General features: G+C 40.8%; 1 protein-coding gene across 1 annotated transcript in view; it reads left to right on the forward strand.

Moving 5' to 3' along the window:
• Positions 1-1,924: 1,924 nt before the first annotated feature.
• Positions 1,925-13,099, forward strand: part of snta1 (syntrophin, alpha 1) — a 36,071-nt gene continuing 24,896 nt past the window's right edge. The window contains exons 1-2 of the mRNA XM_006782763.3: positions 1,925-2,284; positions 9,791-9,976. Coding sequence (XP_006782826.1) covers positions 2,002-2,284; positions 9,791-9,976 — 469 coding nt within the window. The 5' untranslated portion in view covers positions 1,925-2,001. The remainder of the gene's footprint in view (positions 2,285-9,790; positions 9,977-13,099) is intronic.

Genomic DNA, 13,099 nt, shown 5'->3' on the forward strand with positions numbered 1-13,099 from the left:
CAGTGTAGAGGTAATAGAGCCCTTTAACCACTAGAGGGAGACAAAAGATTTGAATCTAAGCTTTGAAATTCCCTGTTGAATATTTAGTGTGAAGCTGAGCCATGGTCTATGACTTAAAAAACAAGTTGTTAGAAATAAAGTTGTTACATCAATATTCACTACAGTAAACATGAAGCAATTAGAATAAAGTAAGCGTTGATATTTGAGTTGATTAGCTACTTTAGAATTATAAAGAAATGTTGTTGACAAATGAGAATATTTAGAGCATCTGTGTGGGTTTAGAGGAATTTTCAGTCAAAGCTCCAAACTTGTTTTCATTAAGGGAGCAACTGCCTCTCAATAGCCCACCCAGAAGAGTGTTTTCCAACCCTGAGTGCTGGGACTTCTGTGCTATTTCACCTGCTGTGAAGCAGATGCAACACAGGGTGCCACACACACAGCTGAAGGGCTGACAGATACCTTGCCGATGCAACAGAGCATAGGAAATGAGGACTGCTTCATCAGCTTGTTTTAGTGACTCCTGCATGGTCTTAATGTCTATGCTGCACAATTAAGTGCACCTCTGCTGAGTCACCACAACAGTGCAGTACTTATCCATGTTGAGTTTCTGTCAAGACCGAGACTGAACGGCTTGGCTTATTACTCCTGAAATAATGGCATATTAGAAAATAGTTCAAAATAGTTATTGCATGTTTTTTTCCCACATTTTTCATTAAACATTTACTACTCACTACTAAATGAAAAAGAAAACTGACTGCCAGAGTAGATTTCTGCAAATTACAAAAGAAATGGAAAGGATTGCTAAACAGTTTGAACTGAAGAAACGAGGAAGGAAATAAAATAAATCTGAAAAATATTTTAGTTTGAACTGGAAATTCAAACATGAAAATTGTGGACTGAAAAGAACTGAAATTCCACTTACTGGCACTAATCTTCAGCATAAGCAGGATTGTTTTGGGTTTTTAACTGAAACACCATGAGTTTGGATTTTTGGCAGTAGCTCCGGTGGAATCAGTTTACTAATCTAAACCACGATTCTACTTTCTATCTGCAGAAAATTTCAAACACAAACAACAAAGTTTTCATGTATTTTTTAGCCCATTTCTTCACTGTCATGGAATTCCCAGTCTGGGAGATGAGGTCGTTTGGTCTTGGTCTGTATCCAGTATTGATTCATCCTTTGCGATGCTCAAACACCACGCTGCCAACTCATTTGGTAACTACTGGAGAAGAGCTTTGGGCTAATCATGCTTTGTACAACATCTTACTGGTCACGTATCTGGTTTTAACAACATTTTATTGGTTACTGACCAACTTTAACTATGCCTCAGCTGCTGCAACAGGGCATCAGTGTCATGGTATTGAGGGGCATTATGGCCTCTTTCAGTGCCTGTTGTCCTGAAACCCATTTTGAATAAGAGCTAATAAATATAATTGTTCTGATTAACGTGCAGGCTTCTTCATGGTAACATCACACCCACTGTTTTCTGTCAGCAGAATCCAAGCCGAAGATGCTTAGTGGGTGTCATTCCTGATATAAGCTCTCTTCACTAGAAATGCGTTTCTGGCCTTGAAAGCATATCGATTTTGTTTTCCTTATTGCAGAACTTATATATATATATATATATGCGCAGTGATTTTGCGCGTTTCGGGCACACTGGAAATGAGATCTGTGATCTGAGGCTGGGTGTTGAAATACACTCGAAATAAATAATGAATCAAAACTTAATTATGCGTGGCTCAACCTCACATCGCTGATTAACGGATGGGCTGAACAAGAAGCTCTTTGAACTTTGAGTGTGTGTCAACACCGCTGCTAATCGCATCGCCCTCAATTAACTTTACTTAGCCTACTACTGGATAAACCTCTTTTGGAGGAGGAGAAAATAGAGGGAGGGAGGGGGGCTCAATGTGTGTGTCTGCATGCCCCCTACCACAGCCCTCTACCCCCTCTTACAGGACTGCCAGCCCGTCTAGAGTTATTCCAGGAATGCGTTGAACATGGCTGCCGCGATGAAGGCGCAGAAAACGGGACTGCTGGAACTTCGAGTCACCGTGGACCGCTGGATCCGGGTGTTGGCTACACTTACCGAAGATAGTCTCACGTTAAACCCCGGTGAGGGCACCGAAGAACCCGCGAAGCCAAACCCGAATCCCGCCGGTGCTATCAACGGAGACCCCCCGAACCTCAGCTCGTCCCCGGTCCCGGAAACCATCACCAACGTGAAGCGCACGGTGCGAGTTACCAAGCAAGATGTTGGCGGGCTCGGAATCAGTATCAAAGGTAAGATAGTTTACGAAAGTATCTTAAAGATAGCTAACCGCATGAACGGCGAGTTACTGTCAGTTAACACAAGTTTTGACTACAGCGTACCTTCTGTCACCCACCGCGAAAACAGCGGCCAGTTAACTTGCCTAACTTCAACAATGTGCAACAATTCTCAGAAACGTGCGTAAAATGCAACTTTTCCGCGATTTGCTCTATGACAAATATCCGTTCGTGTTATAACTCACACGTTTAGGTCCGACGTTAGCGCAGAAAAAACGACAGCTGTGATTTTCTCAAGCTGTTTCTCTCCTCAACAGGGAACCATTTCAGTGCACCACAGTCACCGGAGACGGTAATTAGTTCGCTACTGTCATGTAACGTTGGGTTCCACCGTGTGCCCCCAAACAAACACAAAAAACAAACACTAGTTTAAATAACTGGGATAATTGGATTCAGAGAAATCAGGAAACGGCGCGTGATTCTGTTTAACTCGATTTGGGTTTTAAAAAGTTTCCACAAATCCCCGAATACTTTCCGTAGATGCTTATTACCCAGCAGTGTCGACACCAGCAGTTCATTTAAACATATTTATTTATGGACTACAGACACCAAACAAAGCAGGTTATAAACCTGAATATTATGCGTTATCAACCAACACTCACATACACAAATGTGTCATCAGTTTTATTAGATCTAACGTCTAATTATGAAGCTGTAACACCAATAAATATATGTGACAGAGTAAAATCCACGCTCTACAGAGTATTTTAGGTGGTTCAAAGACCTTTTTGGCTGTTGAACTTTGCTTTTGAATGAGCAAACGGGAGTAGACATGGACACAGAGACCTCTACTGCACATAGTGGCCACAAGAATATTGTTTCTACAGGGACTTCTCAATGAAGAAAGGTTGTAATCTCTCCATATTTTACCAGCAAAGCCTGCATACCTGCCATGTGTTTTGCAGCAGCTGATAAAAGACTTTTCCTTGTCCTGCTTCCACGAAAATAGCCTATCTCTGTGGGGATCTCAAACTGACGATGATTAGGAAGGTTGAGCAGTGGGAAGCTATGTAAATAAAAGATAAAATGGACAGGAATGTGATAACAAAGTTTTAGGAATGTTTTGGATTTTATTATATTTTATAGACGGACAAATATTACAGCTTTTGTTCTTGAAATTTAGTAGCGACTGATAGATTTACACTTTTTCTTTTTACACAGCTTGCTTTGTGTCTTTATAATTGAAACAGTAATTAGGTGGTCATTTTCATATTCTTGCCACACACAGTGGGGTTCCGCCTCCTTGGCTTTAACGAGAATTGTTTGAGGTTATTGTGGTGAACTTATGATTCTTTTGTGCAACTTAAATAAACACTGTTTGTTGCAGACTGATGTATTACATACTGTGTTTCTTATTTTGCTTGGGTCGTGATAAATGCAAATGCAGACCCCACAATTCTCGCCTAAAAAGTCAGCTTTCTAAATTCAGATTTTCCTGGTGGTGTGTTGTAAATATGTACTGGAAGAGTTTTCCTAGAATTACATATAAAAATAAAAATCTCATTAGGTTTCTTGCACAGTCGCAATAAATCTAATTATATTTTTTAATCATAACCCCTGTGTGATGACACGTATCATATCAATGAATTATTGTCAGTTCACAACCTTAAGTCACCTTGTGTTGTAAAGCATGGACTGCCAAGGCAGTAAAAGGTGTAATAAATAACGGGCATGGATCTATAAGCAGCATGTGTGGGTATAATTGCATGTGTGTGAGCTGTAGCTTCCTCCTGGCAAGTTTGTCTTCCCGGGAAATCACTTGGCGATTGGTTGATGTACAGTGTCGATTTGATAGATAATTGTAAACTTGCATTATTGTCATGTTGCAAAGATGGCTCATCATTGTAGCCGCTGGTGACATCTTAATTTTTAGTCCCCCCGCGCAATTCCCAACAACAACAAAACAAAGCCAAACCCTAATGACATAACTGTGATGTCCATCTGTGGAAATGGGTGGGTTTGAAAATCAGACAGCATGTTATTAAAACCAAATCATAGCTAGAAGCCTTTTGGCTTGACATTGTTGTGATGCTGGATGTTCAGAGGCAGTCTTGGGAGGAAGGGTATACAAGATTGAAAGTGAAAGGTGCAGGCAGAAAGAGCAGGCCAAACATGAAATGGTATATGGGACAAGAGGTCAAAGAGGTGAAAAGAGTAAAAAGAAAAAAGAAGCAGTGTCAGAAACGCAGGGGGAAACAAATGAAAGAACAGAGAAAAACTTGTAGGCTAGTTGACACCGCATTGCGAACAGCTGAGAGAAGCAGCTCACAGCAGTCAGTTGTCATTGGCTAAAGATGAAAGCTATGTGGCTGGGAGTGGAGTACTCCACTAGTGTTAATTTTAGGGAGCCCACCCCAGCTTGAGGAAGAGTACGGAGGCAACTTTAACTCACGTCTAAATTTAAGAGGGGAGGCATGGAATCTAGACTCCAGGTCTCTGGACAGGCCCAATGGTAAAAGTTTGCGTGCTTCTGCAGACATTTTTCCTTCTTTGGAGCCACTGAGGTGCGCGGTCTGTGCATATAACCACAATGACAGTCAGAGGGAATGCTACTTTGAGAGAAGGCAGTTGGTGAACAGTACCATAAAACAATTATTTCACTTTAAAACCATCCCAGACATTGTTTTAATACTCCCTGTGTGTTGAATTCCAGTTGGGCGGGTCAAATATTATGAAACCATGTTTTGGTTCCTGAAACTCTAACAGACCAACTCATACTTTTTCCAGACATTATTTTTGTCAGTCAGCAAGACTCAAGTGGAACATTGCATAACAAAAATATAAATAAAATTGCATCAGGAATATGAATCCACAATACTTTGAAGTTTTGTTTTGACTCTATATATTGTTCCAGCACTGTGTGAATTAAGCTGATGACAGTTGAAGTGCAGACGTGCACATTTTTTGATGATGAAGAAGCATTCTAATAAATAAATTAGATACACAGCACTATTGTACCATTTACTAATCTGCCATAAGAAGCTTCTGTGGCTCCACCCTGTCTCTACCACTGCCACCCACCTTATATTTGATTGACAGGTTCCCAGCTGTAGGTGCTGAACTGTATTTGACATGAAATGCACCTGCAAGAATGGTAGGAAGGAAATAAAGGTTTGTGTGGGAGTGGCAGACATATTAATGGTTATTTTTTTAGAGCAATATGTCAAAAATGTTTATTCTGCAATCATTCCAGTAAGTGGTATTTCAGACTTGAGGGAAACTTCAGACTCCCTTGGGAATTTCCTCTCTCCTCCAAGGTCAGGCTTTATAATGTAAAGAAAGTGGGGAAAAAAATATTTTTAACTGTTCCTTAAACGTCTTGTCTCCTCATTGATTCAAATGTCTACTCTCTAGACATGCCCCCATCCTTTTCTCTGCCAACGCTAAGTGTTTCTGACACCCTCCTCATCATCCCCTTTTTCAGACTCTTTACCATAAAACCGATGACCTCCAAACTTGTTGGCCTTATGTCTAAACGAGCTTCACTTTTTTTTGTAAAAGTCATGATCTCTATCTTTCTAGGCCAGGCCGAGTAACATTTAAATATAACTTTATTAACGACACAAGTTTGAACTGCAGTCACATTAGCGGATAGCGTAATGTTACCACTGCTGTCTCCCACATGCTGGTGTGCTGAGCAGCACACACTGAGATGTTGCTCTTGTAGACAACGTTCAAAAGTGTTGCCACACTTGAGTAGAGTTGCTGACAATGCTTGTCTCCTTTTTTTATGGTAGAAAGCACTGGCTCCATCATTGCCTTGGGCATGTCTGAATGAACCTGCGTGGAACATTAAAGTGATAGTGACCTATATCTGAATGCCGCCACTTTAACAGACTAATGAAGCCATTAATGTTACATTCATCATGTCTGAAAATGGCTTTAGAAACCAGTATCACTATATCCTAGAAACTCTCTTGCCTACTGTGCAACTGCTGTACTACATTTGAATCCTCTGTTATATGCACTGTGTTATCTTGAGATATATCAACTTTAATGAAGCCTTATTGTATGTTCACTCATATTGTCTGCAATCGTTGTTGCAACTCTGTCCATTCACAGCAATTCTGTTAGATCTTCCAGTATTAATTATGTGGTTGGATTAGCTTATTTACTGTTATTATTCAGTTTTGTACAAGAGTGTAGTTACTTATTTAAAGAATGCAATGAGTTGGGGCTATCTTGTGCTGCACGATCTGATATCCTCGTGTTGGTGTTGTTCCCAGATCATCATACTAAAGGTTGTTCCAGGATCAACATTGCAAGTGACCAATCAGAATGTTGTGATGTCATACTTTTGCGACTTCGGGAAAAACCGGCATAAAACAAAAAACTGTACTTAAGCTGCGAGAAACCGCCTTTGTCCGCCGATCAACGGACCCTAACCCTGACCCTTTAATAAACGCTAAGCAGAATTGATATTGTCCTTGCAACATTGGAATTTCATAAATGCACGAATGGGTTGGTGCGCAAAAAAATAACATCACAATAATGTGATTGGTCACTTGCAATGTTGAACCTGGAACAACATTTTCATGATGATCTGGGAACAACACCAACACGACGATATCAGATCATCCATCTTGTGCCTGTTACCTCATGAATAAAATGTTAATTTAGTGGTATATAACATGCATATAACATGCTAGGCCATGATATGTGTGTGTGTGTTCCTCCTTGGGTCTTCTGCAAAAGTCTGAGGTACTGCACAGAATCTTAGCTGTTCCTAGGACTGCACTGCACTTAGACCTCTAATGTTGTGCCTGTAATCTGCTGGAGCCACTCTTCCAGTTACATCTCCTAATGCTCCTGTTACCACTGGGACTACTTTGGGCTTTACCTTCCAATTCTGCTCCAGTTGTTCCTTCAGTCCATGCTACTTCTCTGTTTTCTTGTGCTCCCTTTTCTCATGTTGCTGTCCCCTGGGACTGCCACATCTACGACCACTGTGGTCTTCTGCTCCGTGTCAACCATCACTATGTGTGGTTGGCTGGCCAGCAGCTGCTTGAAGTCCCACAGGACCTTAGCCTTGTTGTTCTCAACCACCTTCTGTGGTGTCCTCCATTGGGAGTTGGGTACTTCTAACCCATATGTGGCACAGCTGTGCTTGCACACTATCCCAGCCACTTGGTTGCGCTCTCAGTGTACACTGTCCCAGGTTACATCTCCTGCACCTTCCTGGTCCTGTTGACTGTGGCCTGTAGATCTCCAACGTTGATAGTAGAAGTCTCTCACGCTCCATATACAATATGCAATATCCATTTACAATGTCACCCACTAAAGAAAAAACTGCAGTATTTTTTCTATTGTAGTATAGTGAAGTCTATCATTTCTACCAGTTAGTTGTATCTACTTACAACCACAAAATGCTCTCTTAGAATGACTCTTGTAGGCTTATAGGCAGATAACATGGTACCCAGCTACTTTGGCTTCTGTATTTGTTGTTAGTTCTTCAGCTCCTTTTCCAAATGGCATTAATTAAACATAAACCTTAAAAAATATATCTAGCAGTATTGATAGTCATGCGTGTTACTTAACTGTCCTGTGACAAATTCCAATATCTTTTTTAAGATTTAAAATTCAATTCAATTCAATTCAATTTTATTTATATAGCGCCAAATCACAACAAAAGTCGCCTCAAGGCGCTTCATAGATACAGAGAAAAACCCAACAATCATATGACCCCTATGAGCAAGCACTTTGGCGACAGTGGGAAGGAAAAACTGCCTTTTAACAGGAAGAAACCTCCGGCAGAACCAGGCTCAGGGAGGGGCGGCCATCTGCTGCGACCGGTTGGGGTGAGAGAAGGAAGACAGGATAAAAGACATGCTGTGGAAGAGAGACAGAGGTTAATAACAGATATGATTCAATACAGAGAGGTCTGTTAATACATAGTGAGTGAGAAAGGTGACTGGAAAGGAAAAACTCAATGCATCATGGGAATCCCCCGGCAGACTACATCTATTGCAGCATAACTAAGGGAGGATTCAGGGTCACCTGGTCCAGCCCTAACTATATGCTTTAGCAAAAAGGAAAGTTTGAAGCCTAATCTTAAAAGTAGAGATAGTGTCTGTCTCCTGAATCCAAACTGGAAGCTGGTTCCACAGAAGAGGGGCCTGAAAACTGAAGGCTCTGCCTCCCATTCTACTTTTAAATACTCTAGGAACAACAAGTAGGCCTGCAGAGCGAGAGCGAAGTGCTCTAATAGGGTGATATGGTACTACAAGGTCATTAAGATAAGATGGGGCCTGATTATTTACGACCTTGTATGTGAGGAGCAGGATTTTGAATTCAATTCTGGATTTAACAGGAAGCCAATGAAGGGAAGCCAAAACAGGAGAAATCTGCTCTCTCTTTCTAGTCCCTGTCAGTACTCTTGCTGCAGCATTTTGGATTAACTGAAGGCTTTTCAGTGAGTTTTTTGGACATCCTGATAATAATGAATTGCAGTAGTCCAGCCTGGAAGTAATAAATGCATGAACTAGTTTTTCAGCGTCACTCTGAGACAGGATATTTCTAAAATAATTTCTCAAGTTTATAAGTTTAGTTATTTATTTTTTATTAAACATTTGATGATATACATAAAAGATAGCATCACCAACATAGCTTTAAAACCCACATTAACTTATCTTTTCTTTAAGCTTTCTGGAACACCCTCATTAATTCAGTGACTGAGTCAGTGAGGACCACATATTGCCTCTGATTATACATCTATATGATGCTATGGTGCTCAGAATAGTGGATAAGTTCATCGTCCTGGTGGCGTGTGTAGAAGTTTTGATATTTTTAAGAATACTACATTGGGCGTCCAAAGAAATTTGCATGATAAAAATCCTCGCAGAGGGATCACCCAGAAGAAATAGCAAAAAAACCCCAAAACACAAAAAGCATTTTATCGTCTTTAAGACTATTTCTCACTAGCCTGAAGGCCAAAGTCCAGCTTTAAGCTGACATTAACGATGATACTTCACATGAAGTGCGGAAGCCCACCACAAGAGTTACAGCGCATCCATCAACTTACTAGTTGACCTTCATTGTGTGACAAAGAGACAAAGGGAGGGAGAGTCGGAGACACAGACCATAGTACAGTAGGTCGATCACTGTCTCCATCAGTTTTTATGTGCTCTTTTAACTGCAGTTTAGGTGACTAATGTTAAGGTGATAAGGGACAGAAACTGTTTATTTCATATTTATAACTACCAACCAGCCCCACACTTTTTTCGTTTTATGACTGAGCTCTAACTTATACCTTCTGGGGTGAAGTCACAGTGAATTTAAGGTCATTTTTTATCAGTGCTTTATTTACCAGCGTCCAAGAAAACATATAATTTGATTTGCTTTATATACTGCCAATAGGCCGTTCAAATAGGAACTACCAAACTGCTTTGTGAAGCTAATTAGTGGTAAAAGTTGGATTTTTCCATATGATTTTTAACTTGATTTTCCTGTCCGATCATGCAGGTGGCAAGGAAAACAAGATGCCAATCCTCATCTCCAAAATCTTTAAAGGCCTGGCTGCTGACCAGACCGAGGCCCTTTATGTTGGTGATGCCATACTCTCTGTCAATGGTTACGACTTACGAGAGGCCACGCATGACGAGGCTGTGCAAGCGTTAAAAAAAACCGGGAAAGAAGTCATCCTTGAAGGTAAGTTGCCAAAAAAAATCCGAGTACATCCTGTGACTCTGACATTTTCTTCTTTGTCCAATTCAGTCTTTCTTTCATTGTTCCTCCTGTTGTGCGCCCGCTTTGCTGTTAAGACGCTCTAAAAAGTGACAGGATATTAGAAGTTAACTACAAAACATGCAAAGAAGAAAAACTCCTCGTATTGCCAAATGATATAGTCCTCAGGGTATTAAAGTACGTAACTTCTTATATCTCACCCACCCTCTGTGCACCCCACAGCTCCAAATAGATACATAGGTAAAAATAATGAGAATGTTTGATACCTTGATATTCTTTATAGATTTTTCCAGACCTGATTCAGTCTTCCTCGAGGGTGAAAAATGACGAGCCGGGAGAGACGCTTCATTTAATCAAAACTTTGATCTGACTTCACCGGAAACATCCAAATAATGAGTTGAACTCAAACAGCGAGAGGAAAAGCCTCACTATTTAAGAATACTGTTAGGGCTCACACCTGTGAGCACCCCAGTATGCTAATGAACCGTCTTTCGATAATATTAAACCGTTTTGACACTGATACGAAGTTAGGTTCATGTCAGAACTACTGCAAACTCATGGGATGTGGCTGGCTTTGCATAGGAAGCTTTGTGGTGGAGTCGGAAGGTGTATTCCCGTCCTTTTATGCTCCCTCATTTGTGTGAGATGCTGGAGCAAATGTACAATATCTCAGTCATTCTCTATTTCACTCTCGGTATATTCTTTCAGGGTATGTTCATGCATGGATGTAAATGTGACAGTCTGCCAGTGGGTGTAACACAACAAGGTGAATCTGAGATGTGAATTTTAATCGTGAAGACAGGGGGAAAGGATTAAAAACACTCTTTTCTCTTTCTAAATGATTGCTCAACAGGAATTTGGCATCTCCTGTCAAGCTGACACAGAAAGGACAGTGGTTGGTTCGAGTTGATATTATTCCAGATGAAAACCTAGTAGGTTTTTTTTAGATACAAATTTTAATAATTATGTATTTTCTATCCTAAAAAAAACTGAATTTGAAGTTTGACACAGGTTAGTGAATCGCTATTTTTCTATGACACAGAATTTCTCAGGGTTAACTGGCACAGTAGGGCAGCTTCAGCAACTTAAGTCAGCACAGGAGATACAAGTAGAGCTATAGCCAGGGGAAATCATTGCAAATCCCCCTGTCTTACTTGTCCACAGTCAGGCAGAAAAGTGTTGATATCAGACAGCTCAACCGGTGCTGCTGTGTGATCTGACATGTCAGGAATCATTTCATGGGTTTCCCTCCCCCCCGAGGACCCGATAGAGGAGTGAGGAGGCAAAAGAGGCTCTGAGGCTCACTGAGGGGTATGTGTGCACGCACATTTTTGATGTTCTGCTGATGTATGTCTGTCTGGCCAGGAGATGACTGGACTTCAGGATGCGTATCTGTAGTGGAAATCTTGTGAGCATTTTACGGGAATAAAAGAAAACATCTTTAGGGTTGTGTGGTTTTTTTCTCCTGCTGCAATTTTCAAGATTGCACCTTTATTTCAGGACTATTCTGTATCATGATAATGCTTGAAAATACCGATGACATAAAGTTCATGTACCGTGTTTATTTTGGTTTTGGCATTTTGTCAAGAATTTCACAAACACAGTGAGAAGCAAGCTGCTTTTTGGCACCACTCTGGTGTTAAAGGTCAGGGTAGCACTCTCTTTTACATGTGCACAGCAACAAACACACACCGCTGCTGTGCTCACGGCAGTTTTCAGCGCTCTGTTAAATTCATAACACAGACGGCCTTGACTGAGATGAAGGAGAAACGGCCTCCGTCATATTAAAATATCTTGACTATATGAACAGTAACACTTGAATCTGTCAGATAAACCCTTTCACAACATTTACAGGAGTTAAGGCATATTAGACACCTGGTTAGCATTCTGTACCTTTGCTGGGATTTTCTTTCCTTTCCAACTCTTTTGAAAGTCAAGTGATAAAATATTTTGTATTAAACACATATCTGCAGGCGGAGATGAATGCAATTTGATTGCTACAGCAGCACATGTAGGGTATTAATGTCAAGGTCTGCTTTAGCAGTATAATCAAAGGCTTCAAGGACACTAGGTTTTTCTTTAATGATGTGCTAGCTTAAGGTTTTTCTTAAGAATTGTCTGTGTGCATAAAATTAGAACATTAAAAATAGGAAAATTGCTCATTAGGACCAGTTTTGTGAGGGGTTAAGCATTTTCAGCAGCACATATGTGGCACAGCTGGGTATGATTTTACCAGTGTTTACTTTATTGATTTATAATGAGTCACATGATTTTAAATAGGCCACACGGTTGCTTAGCAGCCAATAGTACAGGAAAAGGGCAACAGTGGGCAGCTCCCAGGTGTGACCATGAAGGTAAAGCCTCTCACTGTAAATAGGAATTTGTGAATATTCTTCACCTTACTTTTGGACCTTATATTATATTGTTGATGGAATAATCAATGGATGCGTATGAGAAAGATAGCACATGGGGTGGGGGGTGAGGGTGGGGGTATCAGATAAATATAACAGGCCAGATGAAGCCATAAAAGCACAGCTGCCTTCATTTCTTCACAGCGACATTTATGGCCCGACTGCTTATGTGTGAGTGTGCGAACATGCGGCGTCTTTACCTGTGCGTGTGCTTCTGCTGCATCACAACCTGTTCTTTTCACATTTTACAGTCGCAGCAACAACTTTTAGGCTGAGGATCAGGAGGAATGATGAGATTTCTATATGAGTTTTGTAAAATGTTAACTGTGAAAACATCATGGACCAATTAGGCATTGTTTGATGAAGTGAAGGTGTACAACTGTGATGTTTGCATAAATGACAAATGAGCAGCAGTTTGTCAATACTGCTGTGTTTCTATTCATTCTTAATTTGGACTCTTACTGAAAATGCATCTGCCGTTGCAGCCAGCTCGCCAGCCAAGACAATGTGTGCATCCACTCCACTATGCACATGCACAGAGTTATAAAACTTTGTGTGTGTGTGTGTAGGTGTGTGAGTTCATGTGCGTGTGTGAGTTTGTGAGAGAGAGAGAGAGCGCGCAATACCGGGTGGAGGGTCGGAATAGTTTGGTGGGAGAATTGTTCCCTGGGCAACC

This window comes from Neolamprologus brichardi, chromosome 5 (assembly GCF_056152115.1).
Source record: "Neolamprologus brichardi isolate AB-2024 chromosome 5, ASM5615211v1, whole genome shotgun sequence".
Taxonomy (NCBI): domain Eukaryota; kingdom Metazoa; phylum Chordata; class Actinopteri; order Cichliformes; family Cichlidae; genus Neolamprologus; species Neolamprologus brichardi.